The 16,356-nt window shown below is 41.6% G+C and overlaps 2 protein-coding genes across 4 annotated transcripts in view; one reads left to right on the forward strand and one right to left on the reverse strand.

The window, feature by feature from the left end:
* The first annotated feature begins 58 nt into the window (after positions 1–58).
* Positions 59–14,047, forward strand: HSPD1 (heat shock protein family D (Hsp60) member 1). The gene is made up of 12 exons (XM_044431833.1): positions 59–210; positions 2,244–2,419; positions 4,014–4,266; positions 5,607–5,689; positions 5,983–6,078; positions 6,633–6,726; positions 7,518–7,686; positions 8,558–8,657; positions 10,508–10,753; positions 12,642–12,816; positions 13,187–13,365; positions 13,456–14,047. Exons 2-12 carry the CDS (start codon positions 2,246–2,248, stop codon positions 13,597–13,599), a joined length of 1,713 nt encoding a protein of 570 aa, XP_044287768.1. The 5' UTR covers positions 59–210; positions 2,244–2,245; the 3' UTR covers positions 13,600–14,047.
* COQ10B (coenzyme Q10B) overlaps positions 13,901–16,356 on the reverse strand; it is a 31,431-nt gene continuing 28,975 nt past the window's right edge. For all 3 annotated transcript variants that reach the window (XM_044431835.1, XM_044431836.1, XM_044431834.1), the window contains one exon: positions 13,901–15,759. In XM_044431835.1, coding sequence (XP_044287770.1) covers positions 15,592–15,759 — 168 coding nt within the window. In that variant the 3' untranslated portion in view covers positions 13,901–15,591. The remainder of the gene's footprint in view (positions 15,760–16,356) is intronic.

A 16,356-nucleotide genomic window follows, 5' to 3' on the forward strand; every position in this document is an offset into this window, starting at 1 on the left:
AAGCCGCGGGCGGGCCCGAGCATTCTGCAGCTACGCCGGTTCCCGGGCCCGCCCGTCACGTGGGGGGCGGAGCGGTGCAGGACGCGAGGGGGCCGCGCTGCCTGCAGGCTGTGCGTGCAATCCAAGGCGCCACCTTGGTCGTCCCGCACGGACTGAGCGCTGAGTCGCCGTGTGCTCTCCCTGCTCTCTCGACTCACGTGCACGCCGCAAGTAAGTGAAGGAAAGAACCGGCTGGAGGAAGAGAATGAAAAAGATCCTCGGGTTCAGATTCTTTCCCATTTCTTCTCTTTTCTCCTTGTGCCAGGGGAGGCTTACTCCGAATGGAGGAAGGAGACAGCCTTGGGCTAAACGGATCAAAGAATTCGGGATCAGGGAACTTTGTACAACTTAGGGGTGGATAGGGGCGAATGTGTACCCTGAATTTTAAGGGGGATGCCAGTTTTTCGGCAGATCCGGCATAGTGGCCTCTAGCCTGTGGGAGGTGATTCTGCGATGAGCCCGCTAATTTTGCATGTGTAGCAATGCTATCTTTGTGTGCTGCTGATTTTTTTTAAAAAAAGGCTATGCTATCAGTTGCACGGAACCCCTCGCCCTTCGGTGGGATTTGCTTCTGAGAAGGCGTGCGCGGCTGCGATACAGAGCAGTGCAATGCCGATGCACCTTTCCGAATCCACGAGCTTTCGCGGTTTAGCTTAGTACGTGTGCAGAAGGCACTGCTTGGGCTAAGAAAAAGCCTAGTACCATAGTAAGTTTGTTAGGAGGGTAGAAAAATATTCCAAGATTCGGGTTTTTTCAGCCATTTGCTTTAAGTCAGTCTGCCCCCGCCCCTCGAAATCTGGCGCCTTCCAGATATGTTGGGCTAGAGTCCCACTAACTCCCAGACTAGGTGATGTTGGGACTTGTAATCCAGCCCATCCGGAACGTGCTAGATTGGGGGTAGACTGCTTTATGCAGTCGAACAGCGTTAGGCCGGTCTTGAGCCCCACACGTGCTTTTTTCTGTGTCCTTATTTCGTTACGCAAGTTACCAGCGGAGATCTGTTGTTGCTGGTTCTTGGTCCAGATTTCCTTTTGTCCGTGCTGAAGATGTATTCTCATCGCTACCCTGCCCCACATCCATGGGGAGGGTGGTGGGATTGGTGGGCAGCAAGGAGGCTTCCTTGCAGCGCTGCTGTATGGGCGGCAGGGGGAGACGCGGCTCTTTCGTGACCTTGTTCTCCGACCCGATGGTGGATGAAACACGTGCGAGGGCCAAAGGATATGCTTGGCCAATTCCTTGGACTTTCTCCTTTCACTCTCTCACCTCCCCTTTTGAACATTCTGGTTGCTGCTTCTCCCTCCCCCAACATTATTTTGCCCCCTTTTCATAGAGCTGGCATGTCTCAGTAACTTGCCTGTCTTAATACTGCAATACTTACTTCAATAGTGCCCCTTCATACACTATCTTAAGCTTGTTTGAAGAGCAGCTTGCTCAACAAATGCAACTAGAAATTGAGAAGGTAATGATGTTTGCACCATTTTAAAGACTGTCTTTGCTTCCTAGTGCATATGTATTTGTTTATAATTTAAAATTCTCAAATAATGCTTTTAATATTGCTGAGTACAATATAATGTGCCTTTTGCACCCCTGGTACAGTTCTGGTCAGAATTCAATGAAGCAGGCACCTGAACAAAGCGTGTAAGTCTGGGTTGTCAGCCCATTTAGGGGATCATTTCATGAAATGAGGACAAAGTTGTGGGACAGTTCCTTAACCCCCACAATAAAGTGCCTTGTCCACAAGCTCCATTCTTACAGATGTCACTTTGGCCATGCTTCTGTTTGCTGGCATTCATAAGGACACAGGATTTAGCTTGGAAACCCCATTATTGCTGCTCTTGTAGCCATCTGTTCTTTCCTGTCATTTTTTGCTGTATGTAAAAGGTGAGGCTCATATTTAGATGGCTTCAGTCATTTTGTGGGATATACTGAAGCCCGCATATTAGGCACAGAGAGCTTGCTTGAGGACTTGCTACACTCCTGAGTTGCATACTCTAACCAGTATCCTTGAATTATTGCTCTTTGGAATCCCCTGCTAGCATGGCCAAGGTCAGAAATGCTGATAGTTGAAGTCTAGAACCCCTGGAAAGCTACTTTCTGCTCATCTCTGCTCTAGTGCATGGTCGACAGGCTTCGGAGAATAGTTCTATTGCTGGCGGCATTGGTACTGAGTTGTGTCATGTTTAACAGTTTTCACTTCTTTATAGAAATGCTGCGTTTACCAACAGTGCTACGTCAGATCAGGCCTGTGTCCAGAGCACTAGCTCCACACCTTACAAGAGCCTATGCAAAAGATGTAAAATTTGGAGCTGATGCTAGAGCTCTTATGCTACAGGGGGTGGACCTTCTTGCTGATGCTGTAGCCGTCACCATGGGACCAAAGGTATGAAAACTATCTAACCTTATATTTCTGTGGGGAAAGCGTGCTTCTGAAACATCCTAACTTGAAGGGATGAGCAACAGCCAAAATGCTTCTTAGATAATTGATCCAACTTAATTTGACAGCTTTTGAGACCTGCTGGAACATGGGCTTAAAAGTGTTTAATGCTAGCTGAAAAGTATTTAATGCCCTACAGCTAGAGCATAGCTGTAAATTTACTTCCACTCAACATTCTTCCCCGTGATGAGTTAGGTTTATTGTCAGGCAAATACATGAATTGGGAGCCAGTGGAGTGGTAAGAGTGTTGGACTGAGGGCCTGGGAGATCCAGGTTCTACTCCCTGTTCAGCCATGAGGCCCACTGGGTGACTTTGGGCCAGTCACTCACTCTCATTCTCACCCAGCTCACAGGATTATTGTTGTTGAGAATAAATGGAGAGAGGGAGGACTCTTGAGTTGCCTCGGGTTCCTTGCAAGGGGAGAAAAAGGCAGGATATAAATGCAGTGTAATAATATATGTAGGAAATGTGTCTTCAGTTTTGTTAGTCTCCTGACTTTGTTTTTCCTGGTCTGAAGGCTTACTTGGTTTCAGGGCTGCTAGGAAAGTGAAGCCAACCTGCATATGCAGCAAAGGTGAATGGGCCATGCTAGTACTGCCATATGAGGCAGAGCATGTGACATTCTCTTTGCCGTATGCCTTAAAGGCAGCTGACCCTTTGCAGTGGGGGTGTGTGTAGCCTTTTGGGAGCAGGTTGGTTTTAAGGAGGAATTGTGCTAGTCTCCCTGGTCTGGAAAAGAGCCTGTGCCTGTAATTGGCCTCCCAGGGTGCTGTAGAGGGAGAACCAACACAGAGATGAGCAGCTGCCTCTCCCCAGGTGCAAGACAAGCAGCAGGGCCGCCATGGCAAAGGGATACAGGAGTGGGCACCTTGTGCAGAGGTCAACAAATGTCAGTGTCCCTAGTGAAAGCGCTAGTAAAACGAAGCAGAGCCCACAGCCTTCTCTGGAACCTGGCAAAAGTGGGACTCTCCTTGACCTCACAGCCAAGAGAGATTCAAGAAACCTCTGCTCTGAGTTTCTTTGGGTTAAGTACAAAATTTGAGAGATCACTCCAAACTGGGCCTCAGGAAGACATCCACACATGATTTGATATCACCCAAAAAAGCCAGCTCCACTAGTGTTAATGGTTACCACAATATTTGGCTAGCTATCAAAAACAACCAAAACTTGTAGACTCCCTTTTCCATTGTTCCTGTGTTGATTACACAGTTCCTGCTTACATTTAGCATTCTAGCAGTTCCATGGACCATAAGCACTCAGTTTTTGGAATTCCAGCTCTTGCTCGCCAATGTTGCTATGTTGTATCAAATGCTGCTATTGGCCTTGAAGATGCCTAGTAAAATATGACTTAGCTTATATGTGGATCCTTAAGTTCTGAGTTGTAGTTGTAAAATAAGGTTCAGGGTATATTTGGAGGCCTGATAATAGTTCTTGTACCTTAATAAGGTGTTGGCTGAGTATCAACATTGGTGAAAATAATTGCAGACATTTGGAATGGAATTTCAGCTGTACATAAATGCTTTCTGTGTTGCATTACAGGGAAGAACAGTAATAATCGAGCAGAGTTGGGGAAGCCCTAAGGTGACAAAAGATGGTGTGACAGTAGCCAAGTCAATTGACTTGAAGGACAAATACAAAAATATTGGTGCCAAGCTAGTCCAAGATGTTGCCAACAACACCAATGAAGAGGCAGGAGATGGTACTACAACTGCAACAGTACTGGCACGTTCAATTGCCAAGGAAGGATTTGAAAAGATCAGTAAAGGAGCAAATCCAGTGGAAATCAGGAGAGGTAATGGCATTGATACTGTCGGTTCACTGCTGCCAGTCCCAGTTGCAGAATTCAGAATTGCATTTAAAGAAATGTAGAGTGATATTTAGTAGTATTTCATTTGGCTCTGAATTGAATTTTCTGGTTATCTTCAAATGGGTGAGCTGTGTGACACAGTGTTACTTTTGTTCATTGAAAAGGAATGGGATATGTCCTAATTACTTTGACACACATGGCGGGACAACTTGCAGCGCTGCAGAAATTTTAGCTTGCAACTCATGTCATCCCTCGGTATGCTGGCTTGAGCTGATAGGAGTTGTAAGCCACAAGGGCCCACTCCCAGTTCAGTGCAATCCAATGGGCACAATTTTGTGATCTGTTAAACTTGATTTTTTTATCTATTGGTGCTGACGACAGCATTCTTTTGCTTTCTGAATTGCTTTCATGTGCCTCAAAGCAGGAGTGGTAGCCCAGGTGCGTTTGAAACTTCACACTGAAGGTCTGATTGCTGGTCATATTTGTCAAGATAGATTATGTAATTTGCTCACAGGGGCTTTCCTGTCAGTGCTACATTAGTTGTGGCTATTGACTCTCTCTCTAAGAGCTACAACTAGCGTTAACATAGGGGGACTTTCACATGTATGCAAGAGCTTCCCTTCCCCTCCAGCCTCCGTTCCCATTCACCTCCAAAATCTTTCGGAGCATGCACCAATTCTGCAGGGGGATCTCTTCCACCAGCAGTACCTGTTTTTAGTGAGTTGACATGAACAGATCCTGCCCACAATCTTTAGTATGGCTGTGTAGTTTGCCATGACTCTGTTTCCCTGGGATGAGTAGTGCTCCCTTCCAGACAAACAGTTTTAAGTGGCAAATTGCATCTTCCTTGCCCTCATAGGCTGCCTTGTGCTGTTTTGTGGAAATGTGACATGGTGCTGCCACAGCTGCATTTCTGTCTCTGTCTCCTGGTCTTACGGTAGAGATGGAGCCCCGAGTATGGCCACCACAGAACTACACTTGGGTTTCCCTGACTAGTGAAAAGCAGTACTGTTATGGTGGACATGGAATTTCCGCTGTGCTTTCCCAGTTGAAGAAATAGTGTCCTAGCATAGGGCAAATTCAACAGCTGCAATTAGCAGTGCTGTGTTTACCCAGCAGGAAAAAGGAGCAGCATTGTGTGTTGAAGCTATCCCTCTTTCCCATTTCCCTTGTGTGGCTTGTTAGACCACTAATCTGCAAGAATATGTATTGTATGGCAACTTGTGACCCCTTTTATATAGCTCTTGAAACTCAGCTCTCAAAGCTTGTTTGTGGTTAGCTAAAAGGATTGATTACTTACATGGTTGACCTTTGTGCTCCTCCAGGGGTGATGTTAGCTGTCGATGCAGTAATAAATGAATTGAAGAAATTATCCAAGCCAGTCACCACTCCAGAAGAGATTGCTCAGGTAACTCCAGATCCTCCTGAAACAACATCTTTTCTTCTACACCTTGTTTCTCACAATGTGAAGAGGTACTGCATCACATAATAGGACTAATAGAAGGGATTGTTTAACTATCTTAGAAGGATTGTACTGGTCAAAAGTTAGTTTAGACATTGTCCTTTGAATTTTAGTGTGATGTTTGTGACTGTGTTTTAGATATTGTGCCTTTCTCTAAAATATATAAAAAGATACAGCCATTTGCTCACTTTCATATGGAAGATGACAGACTTATCTGGTTTGTTCATTTTTCTTTCCAGGTTGCTACAATATCAGCAAATGGAGATAAGGAAATTGGTAACATCATCTCTGATGCCATGAAAAAAGTTGGACGAAAGGGTGTTATCACCGTTAAGGTAGCAAGAAAGAATGAGTGATTCTTTTCAAGTTCTGTGAATTGCTTGAGAACAAGCTATAGCATAAATGTGGATTTTTAATCTGGATTACTAACATGCAGTAAAAACATAAAATGAACATTCATTAGCATTTGAGAGTAGATAACCTGGATGGGGTATGACTTCCCATGTACCAAAACAGAGCTGCTTATTGGAGAAAGGGCCATGCCTCATAGAGGGTGGCAGTGTAGAATATTTGGCACAGGAAAAGTTCACTGTCATAGGAGGAATGCTATATTATAGATCTTTAAAAAAAAAAAACCTAAAATGGTTTGGGGGATGGAGGCTCTTTGAAAGCCTTAAGGGGATGCCAATCAGTCAATCATAGAGCTCACTGGGTGACTTTGGGCCAATCACAGATTGTCAGCCCAACCTACCTCACAGGGTTGTTGTGAGGATAAGATTGAGAGGAAAAGGAGAATTATGTGTACACATTGAGTTTCATTATAGGAAAAAAGAGGGATATAAATGCTGTATAATAAAAACTGTAGCTAAAACTCTTTTTAAAAACACAGGATGGGAAAACTTTGAATGATGAGCTAGAAATTATTGAAGGTATGAAGTTTGATCGAGGCTACATATCTCCCTACTTCATTAATACAGCCAAAGGTAAGCTGACATCCATTCAACCAGGTGTTTAATTCTGGTAACTCACCGTATGAATCTTAGCCATTGTAATGGACTTGCATAAGACTAAATTGGCAGAATTTTGTTTTCTTTCAAAAACTCAACATGGAGGTCTCCACAAACACAAGAGCCACTTAGCATTTACAGGATTAGATCAGGGACATAGGCTTTGCTTTCTTTTGCAATATCTCATGTTTGTATATGCAGGTAGATGGATACATTCTATACACCACTTGCATGAATTAGGAATATGAATTTGGTCTTAACTGCTCAGAATTTAACAGTATCATTCAGTTTCTGCAAATATGAAAGACTTACTTGCCCTTTGAATGCTTTTACTGATGAGGCTGCCTCACAAAATTTATGGTTACTGGCTCAAAGTATCATACACAATTTAGTTTTGACTTTTTGTAAGAGTAGGCTCAATACAATAGCCTGAGTTCATCAGAATTCGAGGCGGAAAGACAAATACTTCCTTCTAGCAAAGGCAAGAGAGGCAGCTGTAGGGTCACTGTGAATCTTTAAATAGTCACACTCTTGCATGCACTGAGTATACTATATTCAGCAAGTGCAAATAATAGTCATGCATCTGCACAGTGAAAAGTCTTCTTTAACAGCATATTGTCGCATTTTGAAGCTTGTTCATGCATGTAACAGAAAAGATGGGTATAGCAGAACCCTGCTTTGATTAGAATTTGAGAGTTTCCCATTGGTCTCTGACTTTTGAGAGAATACTTTGTAATACAGTTCAATAATTTCACTTTTGTCTGTAGGACAGAAATGTGAGTTCCAAGATGCTTACGTGTTAATCAGTGAAAAGAAGATTTCCAGTGTTCAGTCCATAGTACCAGCTCTCGAGATTGCCAATAATCACCGCAAGCCTTTAGTTATTATTGCTGAAGATGTCGATGGAGAGGCCCTCAGTACCCTTGTATTAAACAGGTAGACTAGAAACTAGTCTGTTTCTTTCCTTACGTGTAGTCCTCTTCCCAGGTGGTTTCCAGGACAAGAGACTGGGCACAGCATTATATTACTTGGGAAACAAGCCCCACTAATTTAAGTTTCACTTCCATGCAACTATGTTTAGGATTTTAAATGTCCTTTAAAACATTACATTTAAGTAATGTTGTAACTTAAAGCTCTTACTGCCACTAGGAGAGTCGTTTAAGCTTTTAGAATGAGGGAAGAGCAGCATGAAAGCTGAGAAACTTCTTGCAGGGTGAAGTACCTTGGGTACTCCTGAGGACCATATAAGGTCCCTTGGGCCAAAGGTTCCCCTCTCCTGCTCTAATCTCAGCTTTATATTTACCAGTGGTGTGAATTCACAGTAATTACTCTAATGCACCTAAATAGCCAGTGAATGTACAGTCAATTTGGGCATTAATGCTGCAGTCCTAAACAAATCTATATGACAGTTTTTATTTCAGTCGGGCTTACAGTCAAGAAAATGTGCAGGATTAGTGCATTAGAGTAAGGACTGGTGCTAAACATACTAATCAATGTAAGCTGTAGCTTATTCAACTACATTACTGCATTTTAATTTGAAAACAAATTTTAGATTGTGACTGGAAACCAGTGCCCCTTGCTTCTTAGTACAGCTGTATAATTGTAAAAGGTGATGGAAAAATGATATAGTAAAAAAGGGTTTCCCTTTATACAGTGAGTAAACATGGCTCTTTTGTTAAATTGTAAATAGGTTGCATTTCAATATTGGCATCTATAGCAAGAATCATACTTGATCAGAATCTTGTTCTTAGCATTTCAGATTAAAAATGCACACTGCATAATCCAATGCCCATTGTCTTTTTCTCAGACTGAAAGTTGGCCTACAGGTAGTTGCAGTAAAAGCACCAGGTTTTGGCGACAATAGAAAAAACCAGCTTAAAGATATGGCAATTGCTACTGGTGGTGCTGTAAGTAAATGATATACAATGCAAAGTTTCTTGGCTGTGTGTGACTGGATATATTTGATTCATAGATTGCTCTAGGACAGGGGTCGGCAACCTTTAACACTCAAAGAGCCATTTGGACCTGTTTCCCACACAAAAGAAAACACGGGAGCTGCAAAGCCCTTTTGACATCTAAAATGAAGATAACACTGCATATATCGTTTTTTACATTAATGCTATGTATATCTTCATTATGATTTAGCTGCAGCTCTTGTTCAGTCACTGAAAACTGTTATTTTTAATCTTACATTATAAACTAGTAGGACTCCTTTCATATATTTTGAATAGGAGAACAGCTTCCTGCAGTCAAAGTCATTGCTAAAGGGCTGCATGCATTAAACAGCAAACCCCATAAGTTCAAAAGCAAATGAATCTACCCACTTATCATTAAATGTTTGGTTTTCTTCAGAAACTTTTCTTTTCTTTGATTTATCCATGGTTGGCCTACAAGGGTGGGGGGAGTCACAGATATAGATGTGTTTAGTGGCTGTTTAGCAGATAAACAGTCAAGTGCTGTGAACTGCAACATGTCCCAAGCGCAGCTTTTAAAATTGAGATGAAGGAGATTACATTGGGACAAAGAGAATCTTTTCAGCAGCATTTCCGTGTAACATGAGAGCCTGCAGGAAGCTTGTTTAGCAGAGGAATGTAGCGATGCTGGGTTTCTGAGTGGAGCTTCGAGCAGATCAGCAGCTGTGCTGGTGCATGTTCTGAGTGACGGAGCCACAGCAGAGGGGTTCAAGAGCCACAGGTTGCTGACCCCTGCTCTAGGACATGAAATGTTACTAGATCAGACTATTGCCCAGCTCAGCAGTCAGCTTTTTCAAACCCATTCAGCTGCTGGGGGGACAGACTCATGGCTCTTCCTGGAAAACTGAACAGAGGGCTTTTGAATCTAGGCCATACTGTGGTTTTAGGGGGCAACCCGCTAGAGATGGAGCCCCATTTTTTTTCACTTGGATCCCTGAATGCTTGAGGCCATCTACCCCACTAGGCTGCTGACCAGGGGCATTTGCTGAAATGCTGGTGATTTCTGTTGGATGTAATCTCCCTGGATTAGCTGGCGCTGTATCCACATATGCCCCCTCCCCGATCTTTCTGCCTTAAGGGTTTTCTCTGAAATCTGTTACTTATCTCTCTTTCTACAGATGGGGGTGCCCTTAGGAAATAGGTTCTTTAAACACACAGGTTTTAGAGCATAGGTACGTTAACACAGGCAGATTTATGGTTTTTAAAAGTCCTCTGGTCCAGAGCTCTGGATCTTTTCCATACCTGGCACTTCCCCTGAGGCTAAAGGCCACTGTAGTTAAACTTGTGTGTCTTGATGCGCCAGTTGAAAGACAGTGATCTAGTTCACTGTTTTCTTTGCTGTTGTCAGAGCCTCTTCCTGTTTCTGCTTGGAAGTCCCTCGCAGCCAGCATGAGTCTACAGCCCATGTATGTGGTGTTACCTGCATACTTTGACTGGATAGGCTACAAAGAAGTCTCTTGTCTTAACTGAAACTTTGCAAAACTGCATAAGATGTGCTGCAACAAGCAGCACAGCTCATTGAAGTGACTTGGACTGCTTGAAAGTATAATGCTGTAAGTGTGCAAAGGCCAGGGAAATGATCCAGAGTAATGTTATTCTGTGCAAACAGGCATATGGAACACCTGGGTGAAAACTTACAGTATGACTCTAAATGGTCTTGGTGATTCCGCCTGCTTGAAACCAATGAAAAGCATTTCCAACAGTGATTGACTTTAAAATAGATAAAATTGCTGTTAATTAATAATAAACTTTGGACTTTAAACATTCAATATTATCTGCTTCAGGTGTTTGGGGAAGAAGGTTTGACCATAAATCTAGAAGATATTCAGCCTCATGACTTTGGTAAAGTTGGAGAAGTCATTGTGACAAAAGATGATTGCTTGCTACTTAAAGGAAAGGGTGATAAAGCTCAAATTGAAAAACGCATTCAGGAAATAGTTGAACAACTGGAAGTCACAACAAGTGAATATGAGAAAGAGAAGCTGAATGAACGCCTGGCTAAACTTTCTGATGGAGTAGCAGTACTGAAGGTGACTAGTATGATTTCTTTGTCTGTGGTAACGGATGTACCTCCAGAGGCTGTTAGAACCATCATTTCTACCCTTGGTTATGCTGGCTAGGGTTGATAGGTTTTGCCTTTCAGCATCATCTGCAGTACCACAAGTTGCCTGCTCAAGGCCTGTGGATTTAAGATTAAGTTATGCACCTTTACCTGCCCAATTTTGGGGCAACTTGCATTACTTCAAAACCAACTTTGTGTATTTTAAATCATGTTTGCCATTCCTTTATGCAACATTCACTATGAAAAAATATTTATTATGGTTAAGGCTGAAATGTAATCAGTACAATCATGGGAGAAAGTACTTTCTGAAACTCTTGAGGACAATGTGTTCTGAAATAAAAGCAAAGATAATACTCTCAATGCTTTTTAAAACATGGTACATAAAGCTAGAGTAGTGTGAGAATAATGAGTACAGTGTAAGAATTCATAAACAGCTGGTTGTAATCATTAAGCACTTGGAAGTTCCATGACCTCTGTAGGCAGCTGGTTCCACTGTTGTGTTGCTCTGTCCCGTTATGACTAGTTGAAGCAAGAATTGCTTACTTGAGGCATTTGATAAGTGTAGAGGTACAGTTTCTTAATTGATAAAAGTGATACTGCTTGGGAACCACGAACCAGTACAACTAGTTCTGTGCATCAGAGTGTACTGTAGGGCATGGTTACCTGAAGAGCAGTCTCTCCATTGCACTGTGTGAAACTTGGGCCTTGGATAGCAGTCTGTAAATGACATGCAGGTTACTGTTGGCCAAAGAATAATTTTAGAAAAAACTGACATGCCTGTTGTAGCTGTCCAAATTCAGTCCACTGAGTAAGATATTTGTAATTAGTGCTGTTATTTACAGTGCTTCAGTTATTGTGTCAGAACAGGGATCTAAGGAGGATCATGCATGGCAGAATTGACTTGATCAGTGGATAAGACAGCATAGTGACAAAATAGCCTAGCTACTGAGTTTAGCCTCCTGCTTAAGAGTATGTTACTCCAAGCGCTTATTTTTCTTAAATTGCAGTTTGTTACAGTGAGGAAGTCAGTGGCTTACAGTGACATAAATTCAGGAAAGTGTTTATAGATGTCTCATCTAAGGCATCTTATCCTGGTGTATGGGAGCAGCTGAGTGAGCTACCTTCATATTACAGACAGATGAGGCAAAGGCTATGACCCTGGAGAATTCGGGTGGGCCCAAGGACCTAGAAATTATGAAACAGGAGAAGCAGAGGTCTAGGAAGGAATGGTTTGAAAATAATACATTCTTTCCTAAGGCTTTCCCCTCTTCCAGACGAAGGGAAGGAAAAGTTGGGCATGGAAGAAAAGAGTCAGGAATTGCAGAGATAGGGAAGGCCTATCTCATAGATTTGAATGTTGGGCCTAGTTCTTAACACTAAAACAGGCTTGAAAAAATATGGAGACAACACTTGGTGAAATTCTAGAACCATTGCAGAGAAGGACGAGGCCCTCTTTAAAGAATAAACAAGACAATAAAAACTGACTTACAGCAGCAATTAGAATTTGAGGTACAGTTCATAACATAATGACTGAGCAACTTAGCCCAATTAGCAGTCATAACCTTATAAACTTAAATGAGCACTACTCTGAAGCAGGCAGATAGGGAGTGACTTGAAAGTCTAGAGGTTAGTCAGTTTTGTCTTAAAAGGCAAGAGGAAGAGAGTTGGAAGGGGGCTAATGGCCATTCCCCGGTCTGCTTCCACATGTGGTCACCCATCTAGCAACAGGCCCATGCCTCTCCAGCTTAGAAAAGGTGACTCGACATGCTAGCTTGATGAAGGCAGGTGATCTTTATTTGCAAACTTGAGTTTCTATAAAAACTTGACACAACTCTCCAAATGTAAATTTCTCTCAGGTTGGAGGAACGAGTGATGTTGAGGTGAATGAAAAAAAAGATAGAGTCACTGATGCCCTCAATGCCACTCGTGCTGCTGTAGAGGAAGGCATAGTTCTCGGTGGCGGCTGTGCATTACTGCGGTGTATTCCAGCACTAGATGCTTTGAAACCAGTTAATGAAGATCAAAAAACAGGTAAGCACTTGTTTGTGTCTGTAAAATTCAACCTTAGAGGCTTGAATTCTGGGTTTGACCTTTTGTTCGCAAAGGGGCCTCATAACCACTTGAGGGGTTTAAGAGCCCCCCGTTTTAGGGGCTGTAGGGGGAAAGAGGCTCCAGTTTTTCTTTGTGAATTTGTTAACTTACCTTAGGGTCCAAGCTAAGAGTCTTGTATTTGAAGGTTCAAGTTTTGAAAAATACGCAAGCTTGGGGAAAGAATGCAGAACTGTAACTGCTGGCATGGCTCCCTTGCCAAGGCTGAGAGTAATCACATCCTTTCTATGCTGCTTAGGAGTTATTAAATTATATAAAAGTTTGTTGAAATAAAACTTGTTTATGTTTTTAGGTATAGAAATCGTCAAGAGAACATTGAAAATTCCAGCGATGACTATTGCTAAGAATGCAGGTGTTGAAGGATCACTGATAGTTGAGAAAATCATGCAGAGCCCACCTGATGTTGGCTATGATGCTATGCTTGGTGACTTTGTAAATATGGTAGAGAAGGGAATTATTGATCCAACAAAGGTAAATACTTAATTTTGTCACAATTCTCTCTTTACACTGAATGGATAAAACTAGTACAGTATTCAAATGTGTATCTTTTTTTTTTTTTAGGTTGTAAGAACAGCCTTAATGGATGCAGCTGGTGTTGCTTCCCTTTTATCTACAGCTGAAGCAGTAGTAACTGAAATACCTAAAGAAGAAAAGGAACCTGCTATGGCAGGAATGGGTGGTGGCATGGGAGGTGGCATGTTCTAATCTTGGGCTACATGGATGTGCATCATGAACCACAAAGAGTGACTTGACAGTTTACGTAAACTTCAGGTCGGTACAAGACAAGGATGGACAGTGACTGCAGAAGGGCCTGTTCAAAGAATCACTGTAACATTAGTTACTGGATTTCAGTTGACATATGTATAATTGTTTACAGTCATTGTCCATGCCTACAAATAATTTATTTTATACTTTGAATAAAGACATTTGTACATTCCTGATGCTGGGTGCAAGATCCATGTACCAGTGCTGTGCTCTAAACTTAAAGCAGTTGAAGCACTTGCAGTTCTGTTGAATCAAATTTTTATTGGTGCGTGCTATCTCTAGGAAACGCTGAAGCCATTGTGCGCAAGACTAAATAAAAATTGTGTACAAAGTAGACAAATATACAATTATGTGACAACTTTATGTAATAAAAGATTGCTGAAAGGTATGAAATATATTGATGTGTTCACAATACATAGCCCTGCTTTGTAAGAGGTATATGTTGGTTTCCTAGGAAACATTGCATGTTCAAGCTAAGCAGCTCCCGTAACCTTCACCCTGTGTATATGAAACCTAGCACTAGTTGTAAAAGGGATCATTTTTGATCATGCACAAGTGCCTCGTACAAGGCTGATAATGCATATGAAAGGCAAGCGTTCCTCAAGCTATGCACAATAATAAAACCTGCATAGCACTGCTTGCCCTATTGAGATTTGTGCTGGTTAATGCTAGTTTAACCTACAAACTCAAGCCATTATAGAAAACCCTTAGTGGGTTTTAATTCTGTTTGCCAGAGTTTTTAGCTCAGAATCCTGACTTTCAAAAGAATTAAAATGAGCTGTAGTTAGCTTTTAGTGTGGGGTATAAAAGCACCCCCAAAACTTTCATACAAATGTTGGGACAGTTTTGGCCCCAAATATGTTCTGGTTTATAGAGAGATGTACGAATTTCTGCTTTTCGTAGAATGGGGGACTAGTTGACTTTTGGTAATAATCCATTCTATATATGAACTTTCCCTGTGACTAAAAAGGAGCAGATCCCAAAGAATTCTGGAGAACATGACAGAACACTTCAAAGACTGCCCTGCCTTCTTCATGTTTGGATTATACAAGATTTTACCTTCTTAAAGGCAGAACCCACAAGATGAGTGGAATCCAATTAAATTTTTCCAGTGACTAAACTTTCCCAGCAGTAGATAGGGGAGCAATTTCTCTTACACTCAAGATCTGCCCAAGGTGCTGACATGGGAAGAAATTCTGCTATAGAAATGACATCTATTCTTGTGACAAGATTATAAAAAGTTGTTACAGACACATCGGTGATTACAGATAAAGCAATTTCTTACAAAGCTGATCAATTCAAGCATTCTGCTATAATGTTGCTAAACACACTGAGCTAGCACTAAATCTTGTCACTAATTGGATTATCTTCCCTTTTTTATAGCTTGAGTTCTGTGGATTTAGCCATCTCTAGGGATCTTGGAACAGCATAGTGCAGCAACATAATTACATACTGGTTAAACCTAGCCCTTGATCTAGGATTTATTGATTACCTGCTAAAAAGCTGCATATAACTATCTGCCACCATATTTTATACAATGAAGAAAAACTCAAAATACTATTGCTAGTTTAAAGCTTGTCCTGAATAGCAAAAAATAACTTAAATATGCATTAAAAGAATAACTTAAACTTGATTCAAATAGTAAATATTAAACACTGCAAAAACAAGGCAGTAGGACTGATACAGTGCTGTCTTACAAGATGACAAGATGCAGAAGGCAAGTCTGATGTTGGTTATAGCTGCCACTCAGATATTCAGCACCTTACAATTGCACTTGATTGAAGTGTCTGTTATGTACATCTGTATCTTACATGCATATTTGTACAGTAGTATACATAATTGGCAAAAAAATCCCTCCAAGTAATGGGAAGCTCACATGAGAAGCATTTCATGTGAACATGGGTGTCCAAGTAATTTCATAGTTTTCCCCTCTTATGTGTGATGTACTTCATGAAACATTAATTCTTGAGGTATGCTGGTTTTTGGACCATACAACTTGCATGCTCTTCTTTCAAACGCAGCTACCATTTGCTTAACAACTTCATCAAAGAACAGTGTTGCAAGCTGAGAATGTAGAAGGGAACGAAACTCAAAAGAAATCTGTTAAGGAAAACAAGTACTCAGTCACTGTCACAATAAGTAATTTAAAGAGGCAGTCGCTTTTAGTATACTTGAAATAGGATGTAGCTAAACCTTGCAAATATGTTCAGTTATGTGAATATTGGGGCCTTCTAGGCCTTTCTGCCCACATTACTGAGTATTACAACTTGGTGAAAAAGTACATAACTTCAAGGTTTTCATAATCCTAGAAAAATGGAAAGCCCTTGACAACAATGAGCTTTCCATTTTATACAGGAGCTTACATTTTTGCTAGTTAGAACTTGCATGGCATCTTCTAACTCATGGTAGATAAAAGGAAATTTAATACTTTTCAAGTAAAACAATGCACCTCACAAGAGAGCTTGTACCCCTGTTCAACAGGTTATGAAACTAAGAACAGTTACTGGCATAGTTCTCTGAACAGGACATACAGTTTAGAAGTGTTCTGCCTCATTGATAATTTTAGAGGCTTAGATTCAGGGATGCCTTACCCATGCAGAAAAGCAGTTCTGCAAGAACACCCTCCAATTTACCTATTATGCCATTCCAGAAATTCTGTTAAAGCTCAGGGAGTAGCATTTGGAGAAGCACAATGGG

The sequence above is a fragment of the Varanus komodoensis genome, unplaced genomic scaffold (assembly GCF_004798865.1).
Source record: "Varanus komodoensis strain SLA01 unplaced genomic scaffold, ASM479886v1 scaffold23, whole genome shotgun sequence".
Taxonomy (NCBI): domain Eukaryota; kingdom Metazoa; phylum Chordata; class Lepidosauria; order Squamata; family Varanidae; genus Varanus; species Varanus komodoensis.